Source organism: Daucus carota, chromosome 7 (assembly GCF_001625215.2).
Source record: "Daucus carota subsp. sativus chromosome 7, DH1 v3.0, whole genome shotgun sequence".
Classification (NCBI taxonomy): Eukaryota; Viridiplantae; Streptophyta; class Magnoliopsida; order Apiales; family Apiaceae; genus Daucus; species Daucus carota.
In genome coordinates, this window is record NC_030387.2 from 23445805 (window position 1) to 23467208 (window position 21404).

The 21404-nt window shown below is 33.3% G+C and overlaps 3 protein-coding genes across 3 annotated transcripts; 1 reads left to right on the forward strand and 2 right to left on the reverse strand.

The window, feature by feature from the left end:
• The first annotated feature begins 827 nt into the window (after positions 1 to 827).
• On the forward strand, positions 828 to 1747 carry LOC108192652 (stress-response A/B barrel domain-containing protein UP3). The gene has a single exon (XM_017372662.2). It carries the CDS (start codon positions 849 to 851, stop codon positions 1650 to 1652), a length of 804 nt encoding a protein of 267 aa, XP_017228151.1. The 5' UTR covers positions 828 to 848; the 3' UTR covers positions 1653 to 1747.
• A 7491-nt stretch (positions 1748 to 9238) lies between these two features.
• On the reverse strand, positions 9239 to 11107 carry LOC108194193 (transcription repressor MYB6). The gene is made up of 2 exons (XM_017361113.2): positions 10719 to 11107; positions 9239 to 10016 (listed from the first exon to the last, which is right to left on the reverse strand). The coding sequence occupies exons 1-2, from the start codon at positions 10979 to 10981 to the stop codon at positions 9386 to 9388; spliced, it is 894 nt and encodes a 297-aa protein (XP_017216602.1). The 5' UTR covers positions 10982 to 11107; the 3' UTR covers positions 9239 to 9385.
• Positions 11108 to 15949: 4842 nt separating this feature from the next.
• Positions 15950 to 20533, reverse strand: LOC108193337 (mediator of RNA polymerase II transcription subunit 20a). The gene is made up of 5 exons (XM_017359942.2): positions 20397 to 20533; positions 20150 to 20292; positions 19803 to 19981; positions 19187 to 19276; positions 15950 to 16302 (listed from the first exon to the last, which is right to left on the reverse strand). The coding sequence occupies exons 1-5, from the start codon at positions 20408 to 20410 to the stop codon at positions 16069 to 16071; spliced, it is 660 nt and encodes a 219-aa protein (XP_017215431.1). The 5' UTR covers positions 20411 to 20533; the 3' UTR covers positions 15950 to 16068.
• Positions 20534 to 21404: the final 871 nt, after the last annotated feature.

Below are 21404 nucleotides of genomic sequence, written 5' to 3' on the forward strand. Positions count from 1 at the left end.
TTTGTCTGTCCTTACCCAGAATGTGTATGTACTGTCAAATTACAAAAAACACAATTACTGGACAGAACCAAGAAAACAGAACCAAATTTTTTTCCACCATGCTACATTGAAAACTAAACTGATTGTGCTAAAGCCAAGAAAATGGATTGTCATTTCCATATTTGAGCAAGTCATAATGGTCTTGCCCGGTGTTCATTTTCTGCTAAAGCCAAGTTTTTTGGTGCAATTAATGTGCTGCTAAGCCTAAGACAGTGGAGAAGTTCTGTGAGATTGTGAAGAAACAATTGGGACTCCCCGATACTACTGAGGTTTCTGGAAACTCAAAAATTTCCAGCACTTGAAATAGTTTGGGATCAGCGTGGAAGAAGAAAGTGCTCAGACCATTGCCACAGTTCAAGATGCAGCAGATTTGATTGAGAAGCTTTACAAGAAAAAATAGTAAAGACGTTTAAAATAATTGTTTGATCATAGCTGTTAAGAACTGGAGCCACGTCTTTGTGTTTGTCAAGAAAATTATCAGAGAGCCTATTTGATATGTATTGCTCTGCTGTGTTCACGTAAGAGAATATTTTTGTCAAAAAGCAATTTAGTATCAGGCAAATATATTGCCTTATACTCCGTCTTACCCATGGACTCTACTGATGTTTTATCGTGGTCGTCATTTGTTGATGTAATTATTTTCAGTATTAGTATAAATTCCCATATGCTTCCAGTTTTACAAAATAAATCCATAATACAGCAATTTTATGAATTATTAATTATTTTAAAGGGAGCTCGCGAAGCGCGGGCATAATTCCCTAGTCCAATATAATTTGCGAAAACACTGAAAGCAACTTGGGCAAGCAAGCATGATTTGTGGGCGATTGTGCACACGCACACATTTCTCTTTCTTATCTTCATCAAAACTCAAGTCTCCTCCCATTTCACGAGGCTTCAACTTCAGTCTCCGCCGCAGCTCATCCTCACCGTCCATTTCTCCGATCAAAATGTCAACCAATTCACAAATCATCGAACACATAGTCCTCTTCAAAGTCAAACCCGACACCGATCCATCCAAAATCGCATCCATGATCGACGGTCTCAATTCTCTCACCTCACTCGATCAAGTCGTCCATTTATCCGCTGGTGCACTGCACCGCACCAGATCCTCGTCTCTCTCTTTCACTCACATGCTTCACAGCCGTTACAATTCCAAACAAGACCTTCAAGCTTATTCTGCGCACCCTGCGCATGTTAGCGTGGTTACCGAGTGTGTTAAGCCCATCGCCGAGGACATCATGGCCGTTGATTGGATTGGTAGTGATTTGACTGGACCGGTGGCCTTGCCGGCCGGCTCGGCGATACGATTGACTTTTTTGAAACTCAAACCAGAATTGGGTGAAAAAGAAAGTGATCAAGTGTTGGGAGTGATTGGAGGAATAAAGGATAAGTTTCCGGTGATTGATCAGATTACGTTTGGTAAAAACTTTTCGCCTGATCGAGCCAAAGGCTATTCGATTGCTTCGCTAGCTGTGTTTCCTGGTTTGAGTGAATTGGATGGATTGGATTCCGCGGGAGCCGAGTTGGAGAAGGAGAAAGCTAGGGATATGTTGGAGAGTGTGTTGGTGCTTGATTATGTTATTCAGCCGCAGCTGCAGTCGGCTAGTCTTTGATGATTAAGGTGTTTCTGAATCTTATGAACTGTCTGTTTTTGTCGTTATGAATAATGATACAATGCTAATTGGAATTTGCTACTTCAATTGGGAAATGTTGTTCATCATATAATGTTGGTTAAGATTAAGTTGAATTTTATATATGTTGTAGAAAGATTATTGTGATTGGTAAGCCTAGGTTATATACCTCTCAGCTTCTAGCAGATTCTGATCGAGTTCCACTTGATGCAACAATCAGCATTAGGTTTAAGGTATACATACTATTTCCTTTTTCTAGAACATGTTTCAAATGCTGACTCTGCATTTTGACTATATATGCGTCGTATATTTGTGATGGTTGTGCTGATATATAGTATTTCTTAGCGAAAACTTAGACTTCTCTTTTTCGATTATGCCTTTATGGTGTATGTGTTATTAATATGGTCATTTCCTTTCGTTGTTTGCCTTGTCAACTGTGATTTATGATATTGAATATCTGTGTGGAGTATTGTTTGGTGGATGACTATTACTTTCTGATGCTGCAATGGCCAATATGGATTATTTCGATGGACACAATCACCAAGACATTTAACATGAAATAGTTCTGAATTGCTATATAGAAAGCAAGGACAGCCAGGCATTTTTAACAAGAGAAACCGAAGTACACTACATCGGCATAAGCTCAAATGACTTCAGATATACTTAGTGTTAATCGGACAGAGCACTAAATTACCGACATGACACATCCAATTGTCAAACCTGAAATTTTTCAAAATTTGCAACACCGAACCTTTTTTCAATATTTGGTCATGGATGGCAGCATTGAGTAACTTCGTAAGAATAAATTTTAAAAATTAGATATTGTAGCAAAATGCAAATATGAAACAAAATGTTATATTTAAACATGATTTTGCAAATTACAAGTGATCTTTTACCGAACCTTTTGCAAGTGCATCCTTTTGCATGAGTGACAGCAGTATCTTCCTCTTATTCATTCTTTTCCTTTTCCCCCCTTCTTATCCTCTATATATACATCTGACTCCTAGTTTTTCATCTGTGGTCTTTTAGCAAGTTAAAATTCCCAAATTTTAGTTGAGATATCTAACTTTCGACCTAGAATAAATGTCTTGATCAAATTCTAGGGTTCAGCAACCGTAATACCAAAGAGTTCAAGTAATCTTAGATATCGTACAACACTATAAATTTTGCCAACTTGATATGTACATATCTGCTTTTAAATGGATAACGTGGCTCGGTTTGAAGCGCAAAGTACTTGCAAAGGATGGTCATTCTTTGTTTATAGATGCTACTTTTGTAACAAGGTTTTGATTGATTGTATGATATTTAATCGGCATTTGTACAGTTCCTTTGAATGACAATTGACAAGGTTTCATATATAGGCTATTGGTCGTGCATATGTATCTATTATTTTTAGTTATGTATATATTAATTACAGGTGAGGGACCTAGAATACACATGACTGACTACGTGAGCCTGTGGAGACTTTGAAATTATTAATGATCCCCAACTATTTCCTACCCCTCACCAAGTATTGCCCAGTAGAAGTCTTAAAAGTGATCTCAAATGTGGTTGGCTATTCTACCATAGTAGGACATATGCCTCTCTCAGCTGAATCATAGGCTATTTCAATGGTTGAAATTCGGGCCTGGACATATCCTCCTTGTTACATGCTGGAACTGATTGTTTAGAGGCTGTAGAATGCATTAAATAGGCAGACAGAGAATGACCATTAAAAGAATGAGGTTAAAGGTCACAAGGGCTAATAGAGTAGCAGATATAATGACCATGGGTTATATGGATAATGACCATGAATTCAAGTAGCTGATTTTCATAATTTTAGATTGAGGAGCTTTTTGACAATTCCCTGGCCACAGGGCCGGTTTTTGAGGCGTGCAAGGTGGGCGACGGCACAGGGCCCCAAAACTATAGGGGCCTCAAAATTTAGAAATCAATGTTTTATTTAATAAAATTAAATTTCGAAAATGAAATTGAAAATTAAAAATTATATATTTATTTTAATTCTGTTTATTTATAGATAAATAATTACATAATCTAATAGATTAGTTTATTATGTCTATTTGCATTTTAAATCTTTTATGTTGTATCTTTACTTTTTATATAATAATTTCTCTTTTATTAAATGTTTTCATAATGTTTTTTACATATGATATTTTTTCATATGTACTATAAATTTCATTCTTTTCAATGACATATAGATATATCTAATATAAATTCATATTAATTTTGTTTAAAATATTAAAATTACTATTATTTAATAACATTATTTATCTTATTTTAAGTGACATGTTTTAATTTTATAAAAAATTAATATTTTTATTATTTATTTATTTTTATAATATACATATTTTTTATTATTATTTGAGGCCTACTTCATATTATAGCACAGGGCCCCAAAATTCTCCCAGACGGCTCTGCCTGGCCATCTGATTATCTGAAGAAGTCATGTATGGAAAATATGGGAATTATAGTTCTTCATGGCGTATAGGTTGCTGAATCACAACCAGAAGTATATTGAGCCGGAGCTCTTCTTGTTTAATAAGGTGATTTACATAAAATCTAAATACGCATGCACACACCGCGCAGACTTGAAGACTTTGGTAACACTAAATGGAGACGCATGTCTGTGAGATCAGTTAGACGGTGACTATGGTGTTTGTGACATATAGTGGCCCTTAAAGATTGTAAATAGGATTGTGTTCAATGAACAGAGTGAAGTGGGAAGTGTGTATAAATTTGAGTCGTTTAATCTGTTAAATATGAGCTGAGTACATGCTAATGGTAATGTTAAACAGGATTTCGGCCTTTTATGTTAGAACTATATAAATCCTAGAATACATATTTAAAACGTGGATAAGTGATGGTTATTTGTGAAAAATGAGTACTCTTTCTTTCGGTGTTCAAAAACGTGAATAAATTGTTACAAATTTTATTGTTAGGATCCAGATCCATCTTATGTTCGTACTTGTTAATCATAGATAAGCAATGATCATTTGTAAAAAACGAGATACTCCTTTTTTCGACGATAAAAAAACGAGAATAAATTGTTGCATATATCATGGTCAGAATCAGGACCTATTTTACATTCGTATTTGTTAAGAATCAAGACCAATGTTACTTTAGTATTACACCGGTTAAAAGGTATGGTTCATCAACTAGGACTCACAGAAAGAGATGTGTTTTATCTTCATTCAAATCTGTGTATATATATTAATACTAATCAGTAGAGGTAATACTCAAGACTGATATGGTACCCGGCTACAGTATCCGTTATAGTGTCCGCCCCCGCTATAGTACACGGACACCATAAAACAACTCTCATCATTACAAAGTACAAGACAAATAAGAACAAAAGTATGCACAAATCCCAAAAGGACACACAAAAAGACAGGCATGTAAGTAACCATGCAGGGGAGAAGCATGGGTCCGCGCCCGCTACTGTAGCTACAATAGCGGACAAGGACCTATATAAGAGCAAGTCCAACAGTGTCCTTGCTGAAGCCCTAAATATAATATAAAAAATTATGTCCTAGTAGTTTAGGACATATTCAACTAACTTCAACTCCAATAATGTGCCTTATTTTCTCTATATGTTTCATATTTTATTATTAAAAGTTTATTTTCATCATTAAAATATAATATAAAGTAGAGAGAGAAAGAGAGTGTTGATTGGAATTTATTATAAAATATGGGATAGGGCAAGGAGAGAGAGTGCCTCAAAAATAGGGCTTGAAAGATTTGTCCTAGTGATATAAGGCATCACTAGGACATTGTTGGAGCAGTCTTTTTGAACAAATGCCCTAAATTTTAACTTAGGACATCAATTTGAGGCACTCTTGGACTTGCTCTAAAGGCTCCTCAGCCCATGTTTGAAGTAGGTGCAAGTTCTCCCTTAAAATACTCCACCGAAAGCATTTTCTCTCATATTTAGAGTTTCAATTCTAATGATGTCACTACTTGTTGAGCATTCCGATCGCTGATTATTACGTTGGAGGCACTTTACGTTTACCAGACACATCCCGTGCGGCGTTGTTTTGCAGGTTAGGACAGGACCTCAGCTTTCCGGAACATTGTTCGGACCCCAGACGAGGAAAGGAGTTATCACAGACTATAGTATTAGATTTACTACAGATCTGTTTCACTGAAACTTTACATTTGGCCGATGCTTTCTTTTCTTCTGGGAAATTACTTTGGTCACTGACTAGGTAATACAACAGTAATTGAACATGTGCCATGAAGGTGGACTTTCCCGGTTAATTTCCAGTTAATTTAATGAATGTTGCTAGCACCACCTCACAAGACGTCACGTAGACTCATAATTATGCTTGCCATTTCACAGTTTGGTCTCTAACTCAAAAAAGATAATTCAAGCCCTCCCAGAAGACATCATTGAGTAATTTCGTGTTTTTATTCATATTTTAATCATTTGTATCTGAGCAATTGGATACACACGTAACCTAACTTATTTTTAGAAAACACAACTCTATCATAACCCATTAAACCGTATGTTTTTTCCCCAGATAGATATATAAACCCTGTGCCCTTTTCCCAGCTAGATACTCAATTTTAAAAAATTAAAATGAAGCAGACACCCAGGCAGGCTCACAGAAATGATGTCCAATTAGTATGTGCATGGAACATCCGTGGAGTGGGGTACCTGAGTACCAACTAGGGATGGGCATCGGGTCACTTCGGGACCGGGGAGTGCTATCCCCGACCCCGATCCCCGAATTGATACCCATAACCCGACCCCGCCCCGATCCCCGACGGGGAGTATTTTTGTTTCCCCGTACCCGCCCCGAACGGGGAACGGGGATCCCCGCGGGGTTTCGGGGTTTTTGCAAATATATTAAAATATATTTAAATTTCATGATTATACTATATTTTAAAGAAAAAGTTGACTTATAACTAGAGTGTTTAACAAAAAAGTAGCCTGATCACATGCTCCAGTGACCATGACAAAAATAAAATCACAATAACACCCTGTAATACATACAAGAAGTAGTTAAGAGTAATATGTCATGAACATTTAACAAAACAAAGCAACATTCTTTCATATCATCTGGTCCACACAAGTAACTTCTAATAAAATATTCAAGAATGGAATTCAAGTTACAAAATGATAAGAATATTACACAACTCAAATTTAACATGCTAAATTTTTCTTGACTTGCAGCTTTTTGCAGCTCTGCAAAGAAAAATTCCAGAAACACTCCCCCTGGCCCCTGCTAGTAAGTAATATGCCTGGAAAATCATATAAGCTTATTAGAAACTTATATAAATATTTCATTTCATATTTCTTGGCCATAGATGCAAAGCTAACTTAGGTCATGTGAATAAAAACATAACATGCACATTTTTTAACCGGATTATACATGTATTATTTTGACAAAATCTAAATAATAAAAAAACGTATTAAAATTATATATCAACCTATACATATTTTAGGTTTTACATAATTTAAATTAGTTTTGAATTGAAGCTACGTTTATTTCTTCATAAAATTTTATTTCATACATTTTATCTCATAAATATAAAAAAAGTTTTACATTTTTTTCAGTTCCATAAATATTAGTTATTTTTGTAATTTAGTTTATTATGAGTCCGATTTTAATTTTTTTTAATCATGTTTGATCATTATGTTTTTTAGGTTATTCATATAAGCATATTAGAAAAGTTATAAATATATGATCTAATATTAATAAAATATATGATTTAATAATAATAGTATATGTTAACAAAATACTCATACAAATATATTAACTCATTTTGTAAGGTACACAAATAACTTGAAATAATTTTTTTATGAATGACTTTTTTTCATATAAAAAATCATCTTAATTTTCATAAAAGTTGAAGTCTTTCTTATTCAATTACATCTTATTTTCATAAGGGAAAATGAATTTTTTTATCCCTAAACTATTTACCTTTTTAGAAACTTGCCACTAAACTAAATTTATTTTCATTATAGACACTAACGTTATATTTTCTTTTCATTTTAGCCATTCCGTTAACTACTTAACGGAAAATTCAGTTTTTCTTTAAAAAAAAGAAAAAGGCCAGAAAATTTAAAAAAAAAACAAAAATTGACAAAAATCAAGAGGTATCTTTAAGAGGTCATTTTTCCTTAAAAAAAAGAAAAAACCTCATATAGTGAAAAAAAATCTTAAAAAATCACTTTTTTTAAAAAACCCAAAATATCCCATTTATAGTGTACAATATTAAGTTTTAAAAAAATCAGATTTTTTGAATTTTCTTTCGAAATTTTCAAATTTCTTTCGAATTTCGAATTTTCTTTCAATTTTTTTTGGGCTCAATTTTAAAATCACAGTTCGGATTAAAATCTTAAAATTTTGATTGGATTTACATATCATCTCTTTCAGTCTCTTTAATAATAAATTTCTAAGAACTTATTTAAGAGTTTTTATTTTCAATCATTTATGTCTTTTTCTTATATATAGTTGAAAAATCTGTTCAGAATTTGAAGTAGTGATTTTACACTATAAATGGAATTATTTTTTTCATTTTCTTATAGATTTTTTTGTTTTTCAGATTTTTTTTCACTATAAATGAGATTTTTTGCTTTTTTTTAAGGAATAAAATGACCTCTTAAAGATACCTCTTGATTTTTGTTTGTTTTTTTGAATTTTTTTAGCCTTTTTCCTTTTTTTTAAAAGAAAAACTGAATTTTCCGTTAAGTAGTTAACGGAATGGCTAAAATGAAAAGAAGATATAACGTTAGTGTCTATAATGAAAATAAATTTAGTTCGGTGGCAAGTTTCTAAAAAGGTAAATAGTTTAGGGACAAAAAAATTCATTTTCCCTTTTCATAAAAGTTGAAGTCTTTCATTTGTAAACAAATATTATTAGTGATATTATTCAATTGTGTTGAAAATTAAGATTAATGATCACATTACACAAAATGTATGGTGATTTAAATTTAAAGGAAAAACTATTTAGTAAGGGTTGGTAAAATAAAGTAACATAATTTTGCCGGTTAATAGAAAAAAAGTAAAATATTTTTGTTCTATGTATGTGTATAATTGTTTTTTGAAGAGTTGGTGTATTCATATGTGTTTAGTTGACAAGATATAAACAAGGTAACATGTGGCACAGTGGTCAGCATATCTCATTTCTCCTGGGAGGTCAGGGGTTCAAAACCACATTCACGCATCATCATTTAAACATATATATTTTATATAACACTTCTTGTTCGGGGGGTTCGGGTGATGAATTCACGCATCATCATTTAAACATATATATTTTATATAACACTTCTTGTTCGGGGGGTTCGGGTGATGAATCGGGGCGGGGATCGGGGTTCGGGTATTATATCGGGTCGGGGTCGGGGTTCGGGGCGGGGATCATGAAAAACCCGACCCCGCCCCGACCCCGAAAATTTTTAGAAATAATCCCCCGACCCCGACCCCGAACCCGAAAAATTCCCCGATTCCCCGCCCCGTTCGGTGCGGGGATCGGATCGGGGTCGAGCGGGGCGGGGTGAATGTCCATCCCTAGTACCAACTACTAAGACCAACCAAAGATCATGCAAATCTCTGTGCACAAACTGCAACAAACAATATCAATAACCATGATTAATGAACTTAGGATAATCCTATTCTACAAAGGAACTGACACAAATGTAGTTGAGACTATTTATTCAAGGCCAGCTAGATACAGTGCAAAACAGAGGAGAGTTTACACATTCTGAGTTATCAAGCTAACCAATCTCCTAAAAAGTCTGATTCAGAAGCAAAATATTGGTTAAAAGGATTACAAGCAGCCAGATTTGGTTCCTCTACTGCACTCCAAAACTCATCCACCAAAACATCCATTAAAGGATTCTCATTCAAAGAAATGAGTGAAGTAGTTTCAATCTCAGAGTCCCTCTGATCATCATTATTAGTGTCTAATAAACCCGAGAAATCAAAGTCAAGAAGTTCCTTGAATCCCATGTCACTGGAGTCAACGTCTGGCACGAGATCCAATGACTGGCCATTACTGCTGCTATCCTGTTTTGGCATTAAATTTTGTGCGGCTAGTGGCTCTGGGCTAGTAGTGTCCATTAATGTGGGATGGTGATCTGATTTGGGTGGAGTGATTAGTGAGTGATGAGTGACTTGCGAGGAGGCCACATTTTGGTGAGTTGACTCCACGTTTTTTTTGTCTTTCTTTTTCCTTTTCTTGTCTGTGCTGCATTGTTTGGTCCTGGAGGACTTTGGAGGAGGAGATGCAGAAGTAGATGCAGTTTGGTTAACATGAGTCTTTTTTCGCAGAGTTGTGTTCCAGTAGTTCTTGATTTCATTGTCTGTTCGGCCAGGGAGCCTCCCAGCTATGAGAGACCACCTGCAAGGAAGAGTGAAGACTCTTAGCTTCATTATTCATCTAAGGGCTGTTTGTACAATTTTTTTACACAAATGACACGAATAAGCTAATTCTGATTAAAATGATTTCTGACTCAGAGCCTATTTGTCCTGATTTAGAATCTTTAAAGCGGTTTTTAATTTTAAACTAAAAAAATATCTATTTATGATATAAATTGACTTAAAACTGAAAATAAGTCGTAAACTAACTTAAAGTCATAAGTTAGATTAAGGTATTTTTCTGGTAATTTAATTTTTTTCAATTTTATATTGATAAATTGTCCAAAAATCATAGTTATTCATAAATCATTTTTATTTTATTATTACATTTTAAACAATTCGTAAATCAAAATTACTCAAACAAACATATTAAACTCCTAACTTATGGAGCCGTTTGGGTGGACTTATTTTTCAGATTTAAGACTTAGTTTTGGAAGAAAATACACAAAACTTTATATTTTATTCTAAAATTAGTCCTTTTTTAGGTCAAATAATATATATAAAAAAAATATAAATAACAAAGGCATTTTTTACAAAAAAGATAAGGACTTATTTTCTTGAAAAATTGATTGTCAAACAGGCACGATATTAGCCAAGCTCTAACGCGGAGAAAGAAGCTTCTGAGAGGAATGCACGTAACAGATTGAAAAACGGAGGAAAAAGATGAGATGATAATGTAGCTTGCCTGTTACCAAGTAGGCGGTGAAGGCGAATAATGAGGTCCTGTTCATCACTAGAAATGTTGCCTCTCTTGATATCCGGTCTCAAATAGTTGAGCCATCTCAGCCTGCAGCTCTTCCCGCACCTCTTCAAACCCGCTCTCTTGGGGAGATTTCGCCACCGCCCCTCGCCGTGGAGGTGAATAAAATCGGCGAGGATCTTGTCTTCCCCACTGGTCCACGCTCCCTTGTTCAACCCCACTTTTGAACAACAAGGACTCCTCCCCATTCTCCGATTTTTACTCCAACCACTCTCTCTAGGCTCACCAGGACTGCTATTTATATACAAGCAAGTGAAGCAAGTGTAGCGTAGGCGTATTTAATGTACTCCACGTGATATGTGTCCCCATTAACTACACGTATTACACCTGCTTATTAATGTAATTGTAATTTGTAAACTAAACACGTAAAGCATACGTGTACAAAAATGAGTGCCCTCGTCTTTCGTGGCTGGTAATTGGCTACGACATGTGTGAAGGGCGCAGTTAAATTAGTAGGTGCTACGCACTTGACGGTAGAGACTAGAGATTGGTAGCCGTCAGCAGCCAGCTTCTTTTTTATTCAGCTCATCTTCTGGGGTTTCCACTTACTCAAGCTTTGTAGCTGGGAACAACAATCCCTGTCCCCCTTCTTTTACACGTACCCTATCAGTCTTATTCATTTCTATACATTTTTCAACTCTTCCTCTCATTTATTTTTATACATTTTTCACGGTTTTAGACTATTCCTTCTTTTTTATATCTTCTAAAAATAATAATTTTTAATAATATAAAATATTATTACATCTATTACTTTCTTCTTCCGGTATTTCTATTCTATAATAATATAAATACTATTGCACCCACTACTTTACTCTACTATTTCAAATCTATCATTAAATATAAATGGGGGTTTTCAAAAAAAATATTAGTAGTCTCATTAAAATATAATATATTTGAAGGCAGAACAAATTTTGCGTGACTATATTTTATATAATTTTAATACTCATAAACTATAATTATAAAGTCATGTTTGAATTTGGATGGGATAGAATGAAATGAAACATGGAAAAAATTAAATAAAATTTATATTTTATATTGAGGTAATTGAAGAATATATATAATTTTCATCTTTTTAATGGTTTCATAACTTCATTCGAAAATTATTTGAATTGGCGATCTTACTCATATATTTTAAAAGAAATGTCCATTCCATCCACAAACTTAAAGTCAGTTATATTTATTTATTATTTTCTCATACATTTTTCAGAACTTATTTATAAATTTCATTTCTCAAACTCTATTTCATCAAAGTATAAGCAGAGTCTAGATATTTGATTGGAGTATTGGACGACGGGTGTCGATTTTTGAAAAAGTGCACATCCTCAGTGGCGGAGCCAGACAAAATATTCAGGGGGGCACTTTTAATTTTTCGATTATTCTCAAAATATGTTACTTGATTAGTTTTACAAATTCGAACTGTAACTACTACAAACTGAAACAAACAGACCTGACAAAACATCTTACCCTTCAAATCTTATTTAAAAACCAACCTGCTACCACAACATCTTACCCTTCAAATTTTATTTAAAAACCAACATGCTACCACAACTGATTTAGACATACAAATCTTAGAGAAGTATGACCATGCTGAAACTACTGCTAACTGAAATAGATTGGAGCTGAGATGATTTCATGAAGAAATTTAGTAATTTATCCGAGATGATGTCATCCTCACGTTACAGAGATCTAGCAAGAGAGCCAGCGTCCTTACTACCAAACGGAGCCAGTTGTTCTCCAGAAGTATATTCTAGAAGTCGATGACCATGAAGAAAAAATGATCCTTGTTGTTAGCCTGTTAACCTCAACAGAGAGATTTTGAATGATTTAATTCTGTGACGAGCCCATTCTCTAAATTTTAAATAAAATCATTAAAATTTATACTTTCAAAAAAAAAATCATTAAAATTTATTTAATTATGAGATTTATTATTTATTTCTTCAGCATATGTAATTTTTGGAAAAAACCTATATATATTAAAAGGGTGAGGTTCAAATTAGAACCTATACTAGAATTAGAACTTAGGACCATAGGCATCCGTCAGATTTATTTAAATCTATGGCTATGATCTAAAGGGCATTTATATTAAATCATTTAATATCTTCCCTCATTAAAGCACACATTATATTTCACATTATATTAGGTAATAAATTATATATCATATCTCACTATTTCAGGAAATATATCACACATGATATAATTATAGTATACCATTGCAGTATATCTAAGTAATAGATAAAAAATTCAAATCAATTTATAAATATACTATGGTATATCATTGCAGTATATTTAAGTTACAATAAAATAATGAATTCACTAATTATTTCATTTTGGCTAATATCGTGTTTCTGAATTGAATCTATTATTTTATCTATTACTTACATATACTGCAATGGTGTATACTATGGTTATGTTATTTCTGTATTAGTTCGACAATAATGTAAGAGTATAATTTATGATATATCGCAATAGTATTTTTTGTTTTAATGAATATATGACATAAAAATAGAGTATACTGCAGCAATATATAATAATTATATATTGCTGCAGTATAATCTATTTACAAAAGATAGTATACTGCAGCAATATATAATAATTATATTTAAAATTAAAACTAGTTATGGTAAGTAAGTCATTTTATTTAAAGTGATTAGTTAATGGTCATAAATATGTACATATTTAATGCATACAGTACTTCGTAATTAAATGTAATTTCAATCTCAACCATATAATATACTTAGATCTAATGGTCCTTAGCGAGTTCTAAGTTCTAACAATAACTTGGTTCTATCTCGAACCTGACCCTATATTAAAATGTTATGGGAGCATTGCTATAATCTTACAAAATTTTGAACAATAAAAAATATTAAAAAATTACACATACCTCTTCCTAGATCTGTTAATGCCCGTTTGATTGAACTTATGATCTATGACTTGATGTGACTTGTGACTCGACCTTGACTTGTACGATAAGCTAGGAGTTTAAAGTGTTAAAATGTCGAGTGGTTTTGACTTATTAATGATTTATATTATTAAAAATATAATAATGAAAATTATTTATGGACAACTTATTTCTCATGGATAATTTTCATCAAAAAAAAGTTTAATTCACCAAAAAAATGATCTTAAACTAACTTCTCTTTTTAAATCAATTACTGACTTATTTTTAATTTTAAAAAATTTTCTGACTTATAACACAAACAAATATTTTTTCAAGTTAAAATCAAAAATGACTAACTCCGGGATTTAAACCCTTACGGACAGCGTCGTAAGCTGTTTGGGCTCGAAGCTTAAGTACTGATATAGATGGACGTGACCTGTGCGGCCATGCACTATATTATGCCATTATTTAGGACGTTGAACCAAGTGACGCCACTAATATTAATATGGGACTCAGAAATGATTGATACCAAATGCTCGTTATTCATGATTGTTTGTGGTAATTATAAGTGGGTTTTTTCCTCTGCCAAATAGAATCCCTGGAATAAATAATGACTCCTCATATTTACTGTAGTTTCTAAATTCACGAATAAAGTTTCTACTATTTGATATCTTTTCTCATAAAAAACTCACTAATAAATGATTTCAATTACTTACCTGAACTCATATCATTAATTTATATGTACAAACATGTAAAAATCAGGAATCAAAACTAATCGGTTATTTTACCAATTTGGGATTAATTGAGAATTTATCGGATTTTTTTTTTTGGGATAGATCAGAGATTTACAGTCAAATCTGAATGTAATCGATAAATTAATTATAAAATTTTAAAAAAATTAATCAAAAATTAAAACAGAATTTTTAATAAATTAAAGATTTTTAAAATAATATGTACAAGTATAAACACATCGAATTCAGTAGACAAGAGATAATGGGAAATATAATTAGCTAGAAATATGTTCATGAAATGTCTGAATCAAATAATATTTGGTTGATTCACAAATCTTGGTTCTGTGCAGTGTCAACTATTTCTAATCTGGCATTCATAATCAACACAGACTTGGGCGCCCCACCCAGACATTATTATCAACTATCAAGTGGTCGGGCAATAAAAAAACCGCTTTTATACTTCCCGACTCCCCGTCTTGTTTACACGATAGAATACAAAACAAGTAGCACTTTTAAGTTTTCATGTGATATTTTTTTTAATATATATAAACTTCAGACCTTGAAGATTAGTATAAAATAAAATTTCACATTTAAGTACATAAAATGCAAATGGTCCCTCCGTTTCAACATATATGTTACCTTCAAAAATTCAGGCATATTAAAAGTGAATTTTGTTAAATATAAGTTATATTAAGTCATTAGTTGAACATAACATATGAAATATGGTTGATTTTGAAAATATAAATTTACATTCAAAGTTGAAGTAGACAAGTATTTCGAAGTAGACAAGTATTTCTCCAAACGGAGGAGTATGATTATGACGAGCTAATAATGTTAAATGACACATAATTTTTTACCTACAAGTCATACCAATTATCTTTAATATTTAATATATTTTTACTAATGTATCATTGCTCTGTTTTCTTAACATTTTTTAATTCATTTTTATTATCACATGATAAACTAAAAGCAACACACAAAGCGCAATTTATTTGACAAGTCAAACCTGAACCAAAAACCTTACTTCAACTTTTTCTATTGAGATTGCATTAAAATCTGGTTGGTTATTTCACTTTATTTGTTTCAACACAAGTTATAACTAAAAAACTGGTATCTAGTCAACATAATATGAAAGAATAAATGGCCACGTAAACTGACCTTGTTCTTTTTCTCCTTGTATTGTGTTGGAGAGACTCCACAGCTTGGTGGTCAGGGGCTCACGGCCATTTTGGTGCTGTGAAATGAGGCTCAAAAAATGGGGTGGGAGAGACTTCACAGCTTGGTGGTCATAGCCACTTTCTGGTGAGGTCCTGAAATGAGGCTCAAAAAATGGGGAAATGGGCATACACCATTGTGGGTGCTCTAGATGACAAGGAACAGATTCGAAGGTTCTCATACCTGGAAGTTAACGCCGAGACATCACACAAGAGATAAGCCTCTACAGCAATACAGAATGTCTTATATATTTTTGCTAGCATAGTTTTTTATTTTTGTGCATTGTCTGGAACTCTGTTATTAGCCAGGCACAGTCCACTTAGATTGCCCAATAAAATCTAAATGCTGGTTTATTTAAAGTATAACAAAACTTTGATCATCAACAATATAGTTTACACAGCTGACATATTTCACAAAACAAGATACATGTCCTTGTAGAATCCTTATTCATCTAGTTTCTCACAGATTGTGCTGTTGCAATCATTTGGAGCATGATACTAGCATACTGAACCGCTGTGTGCGGTAAAGTGTATTGGTCCCCGAGGCCATACTCACCGAAGTTTGGTTCCATGCGAGCAAAGTGTCCGGGCAATGATCTCTTCTGCAGAGCTTCTTGCCATATATCATAAAACTCCGCCATGATTTGGTGAGACTTCTCCCATGAGGAAATGGGTAGATAATCCATCTGCAAAATAAACGACCATTGACTCTTGGAGCATTAAAGGTTCAGCATACACTTTTCTCATCTAGAATTACTGAATTACACTTTACTGCTCGACTGTTTATTGGTACAGCTGTTATCATGTAAAACATACAATGTATAGGTAGATTTCGATTGTCACAAGAGAAATAACAGAGGTTAAGTATCCCAGGAATGTTGAGGGTATATAAACTGTATGTATAAACTGTTTTACTCCCTGAGTTTGTGTTGCTTATATGCCTAGCATGCCAGCAAAACTTTATGGCATCCATTTTACAGCAGTCAAAAAGAAAGGAAACATCTATAGAATGGCATAGAACTGAATATGCTCCTTTTATACTTTAAGATGTTAAAATATGCTCCATTTTTGGTTTAAAGATATTTTATAAGTTTTTAGACAACAAATCTGCCCCATTAAAATTGAATATAATGAATTTGACTTGGTTGATAAATAATTATAGAAATAAAGTATTAAGACAGATAGATGATTACTTTCGGTAAGAATATAAGTTCCGGTTGTACTTTTAACGTGTGTGAAAAATATGGGAGGTTTGGTGCTAGCTTAAAATGCATCTTTAACCATGAACTTGAGCTGACTATGAATAGTGACTGAATTTCCCTGCTAATTTACCAGGACTTTGGTATGAGTGTAGGGTGACCATAATTAGACACTGGTGCAGGGTCTCAACAATTGAGCTTAACTCAAGTAAAACTCTGTATAGATTGATTTATTGTACATTCATAGTACACATGAATATGTGTAAGTAGTACACATGAATATGTGTACGTAGTACACAAAGAAATGAATTCCATCATCAATTTCTTTAAAATCAAAGTATTTGGGGGGGGGGGGGGGGGGGGGGGGGGGGGGGGGTTGGCCTAAAGATTAATTCAGAGTATTGCATGAAAAAAATTCTGCCAATATTTTTAAAAATTCAAGTCGTACTGCTGGCAAGTGTATTAAAAAAATTCAATCAGCTTATGATTATAATGTACAATTGATCATAGTTGAATCATTGAACCACATTTGTGAACACATGAGGAGATAAAAGCAAGATGATTTTTAAGAGGTTAAAATCTGTCAAAAACTAGAACAAAATTGGAATAATATTTATGAACTAGAATTTATTTAGAAACCCCAAAACAAACTTTTGTAATATTGAAATATGATTTATCAGAAGAGACATATGTGACCCCCAAAACAATAATACAATGGCCGAAAATTTTTTGATGCCCAAAGGAGCCTAGGTTTCACCTACTCATCGTCTAGATGCTTAAGAATGCCCAAAAACTATCGCCTTGCGCAGTGAATTCAAGGCGATCTGGTTGCCTTCCCAAACTATAGTGCTGTAGCCCAGACGAACTCTTGATAACTATGGCGTTGCCTAGTTGATAGTTATATAGACTAATCTTTCTATATAATAGTATAGCCTATTTTCCTGCACTATAAAGTGACTTTTCTGATTCTTGAGTATGTAGGTCTTCATCTGTTTCTTTTTTGTCCCTTTAATTTTGTTGACACATACTAAATTCTATTTAAAAAATGGTGTTTTACGATCAACTTAATTGGCTGATTAATTGGGGCTAAGGTTTACATTGTGGTAAAAGTACCTTGATTTTGTGAAAATAGGATGATTATGCTTTTTCAGCAAGAGGGGAAGATCAAAATGATAAGATATAGTTTTTGGAAGCTCGTAGTGCAATACGATTTCTTCGGATACAGAGATGTATCTGGAGAGCTGAAGACATGGATTGATTCGGAAGAAGAGACAACTAGGGTTTCTACAATGGGGAGAAAGAGAAGAAAAATGTGGTTCTTGAGGATGAAGAGAACATGCAGAAGGGGGGAAGAATGTCAATTGAGCAAAAGCGTAGAGCCGTAGACGCAGTCATTCCTCTTTATTAAAACAGAAGATTTGTTTTTCTATTCCAACTTTTTAATTTCTGTAAAAGTTTTCTCCATCGACTTCGACGCTATTCTATCGGTATCTTGTGGCCACATCCCAATAAGAAATTGTGTGAGAGTTGAGACAGTATGTTTACTCCTTAAAAGCCGACTATGTACAATACTGATAGACATTTACACTTGTTGGTATTAGTATGATACACCGCATTGACGTATCAAACTAAAAGAAACAGCAATGGAGGACTTCACTGACAAAAGCTAAACGAGATGTTCAAGAGACCTGTACCATTTCTACAGCCAAAGCCCGATTACTACAAATCTGAGGTTCCTAACTCTTCCTGTTTCATCCCATTTATTCCCGTAAATGTTCCGAAGAAAACATAAATTAAAACAGAAAACTAAATGAGTATCATCCTAGTTTCCAATATCATTAATTCACTAACGTATCAAACTAAAAGAAACAGCAATGGAGGACTTCACTGACAAAAGCTAAATGAGATGTTCAAGAGACCTGTACCACTACCATTTCTACAGCCAAAGCTCGATTACTACATATATGAGGTTCCTAACTCTTCCTGTTTCATCCCATTTATTCCCGTAAATGTTCCGAAGAAAACATAAATTAAAAGAGAAAACACAATGAGTATCATCCTAGTTTCCAATATCATTAATTCATCACAAACCGAATTCTTCACGATATTGCTACTACTGGAACCAAAATCTTCCCAATATCACTGATACCAAAACCTCCTCACCATTAGAAGATCTCCTAGCTAAGCTTAACAAATTAGTAGTCTATCAAAGTAGTTATCTAACTACTCCAGTATGCCAATAAAGAAAATTGCAAGGAACAAGTTGAAGGGAACAGAGGGAGTATACTACAAAAGATAGATAATATCAATGATCAGTATTATAAGCTGAGGCAGCCAACTAAAAATTCAATTGTGGAGAAAAATTATATACCTCCATCACTATTCCCCTCAAACTTTCCGAGTGAACTGGAACAACTTTCCCGACTCTCAACTGGAAGTCTCCAATTTGATATTGGAAGCCCTGCAGGTTATAGTGTGTCACAATTTAAGCATGATTTGGAAGTAAAATATGGAATTACAGAATGAAAATTACTATTCATTCAAGTATTATATCGATAACACCAAAATTATCACTTTATTAAAGCAATATAAGGTTCCAAAATCCTTCATACATCCTTCACAAACACTGCACTTTTGTCATCCAAAAATTATCAAACATCTCGAGACAACATGCACTTCGCACATAGACAGATCAACTATTTTCTCGACTTTAAATTTTGTCTCCATCAGTTCCACAAATCTGTCCAGTAATTTTTTTCCAGGCAAACAAAGGCGGCTTAAACTTCATACGTATACCATTAACCACATTTAATTAATTAATTTTGCATATATTGTGAGTTCAAAAAAGCTATAGCACCATCGAGACTATTACATTAAACAGAAGTAGCAAGTGAATCTAATTACATTTCATTGAGGCGTTATGACTTCCCAGTTACCACAAATAAACAATATCAATATTTTTTAAAAGATATCACAAAGAAACACACCTCGAAATTAAGAGCCACCCTGGACTTATACGATTGCAGTTTCTCCATTATACTCTGAATATTTGAATCTGCCTCGAGAACTATCCGTTGTCCTCGAATCACAAAATAGTATTTACTAGGTTGCTCTTGGAGTGAAATCCCCAAAAAATCACGCGGAAATTCCACCGGATTAACTTGCTCTAATAATTCAAACCATTAACACAACCAAAATTAGCCATCATAACTTGAATCTTACTCAATTACATACAACTGAATTACTAGAAACAATCAATCCCTATAACTGACCAAAAAAACAAGATAAAAAGCAAGACTTTACAGATATAAAGACGTGCAAGTAAAGTTTAGACCTTTAAGCATAGGTCTGTAAAAATTCAGAGTAGCTTTCCATCTTCCACCTTTAATGCCATTGATACTCTCAGCACATTGAGATACTTCAGTCAAGATTTGACTGTTCACTGTTGTCCCTGCATTTGGTTGCCAATGCAAAACCCTAGAAATACAAAACATAAAACCAAGAATTGTTTCAGTAACACAATTGAGTGTATGATACATGTAATGGGGGTGGGTGGGTGGGTGGGTGGGTGTATATTTTACCATTTCACAGGCATATTGGTTGGATTCAGAGAGAGAGATGCACGTATAATCGCAATCAATTGGAAATCTTCCTTAGCTCTCTAACATCAACCTCAGCGAGAATTGTTTTTTGTGTTTTGTTTTCGTTCACTCTTTTAATTTCATAATTGCTAAATATGCACAATTTTACTTTTTACAGTTTGGAGTGATTACTGGTGATTACTAATATAGCTTTGAGGTTAGTTGTGGTCGTCATTATGATGACACTAAGCTAAATCTGAATCAAATTTCTGGATGAGTAAAAAATTTGAAGGAGTAAAATTTCTGGACGAATAATTTCTTTTATCATTTGTTAAATCTGAATTAAAATTCTGGATGAGTAAAAAATCAGAATAAAATTTCCGAACAAATAAAATATCTATGTAGATAATAATATAACCAATTTTTTTTGCAAGTATGTAAATAAAGATTACTCTCTCTGTCCCCCACATTTCTCTACGTTATTTTTTGGCACGTTTTTCCACTTTCATTTAGTTTCATAATATATTTTTCAAAAAAAAATTCTCTGAATAAAAATTTGAGATTTAAACTTTTATTCAAAAAATGAAAAAATGAAAAATTTTAAAAAAAATTATGAAATTATATTTTATTGAAGTCTTAAAATATGTGCAAACAATGAACGTAAACAAGCACGGAGGACGGAGGGAGTATAAACTAATTTATATTTAAAATATTATAAGTTATAAAATTTAAAATTTATAAAAACCAACAGGACCATAAAGTGTTGGCTGCCGTGGTTTCCTTAACCATTCAGATACAATTCGATGGCCATGTCGTCCAGCAATAATCTAGACTCGTCCAGAAGTTTGGAAAATTGAAACAAATGATCTGGACGATGACTGATACATGGTTCAGCTATTTTGGTCTCATCCACTCGTTATCAAATGGCCCCTAAGCTAATATCTTGAAACTTGCTATATTAATCCTCTTTTTGACTGGAACTTTACTTGGATAATCGAGAAAATAAAG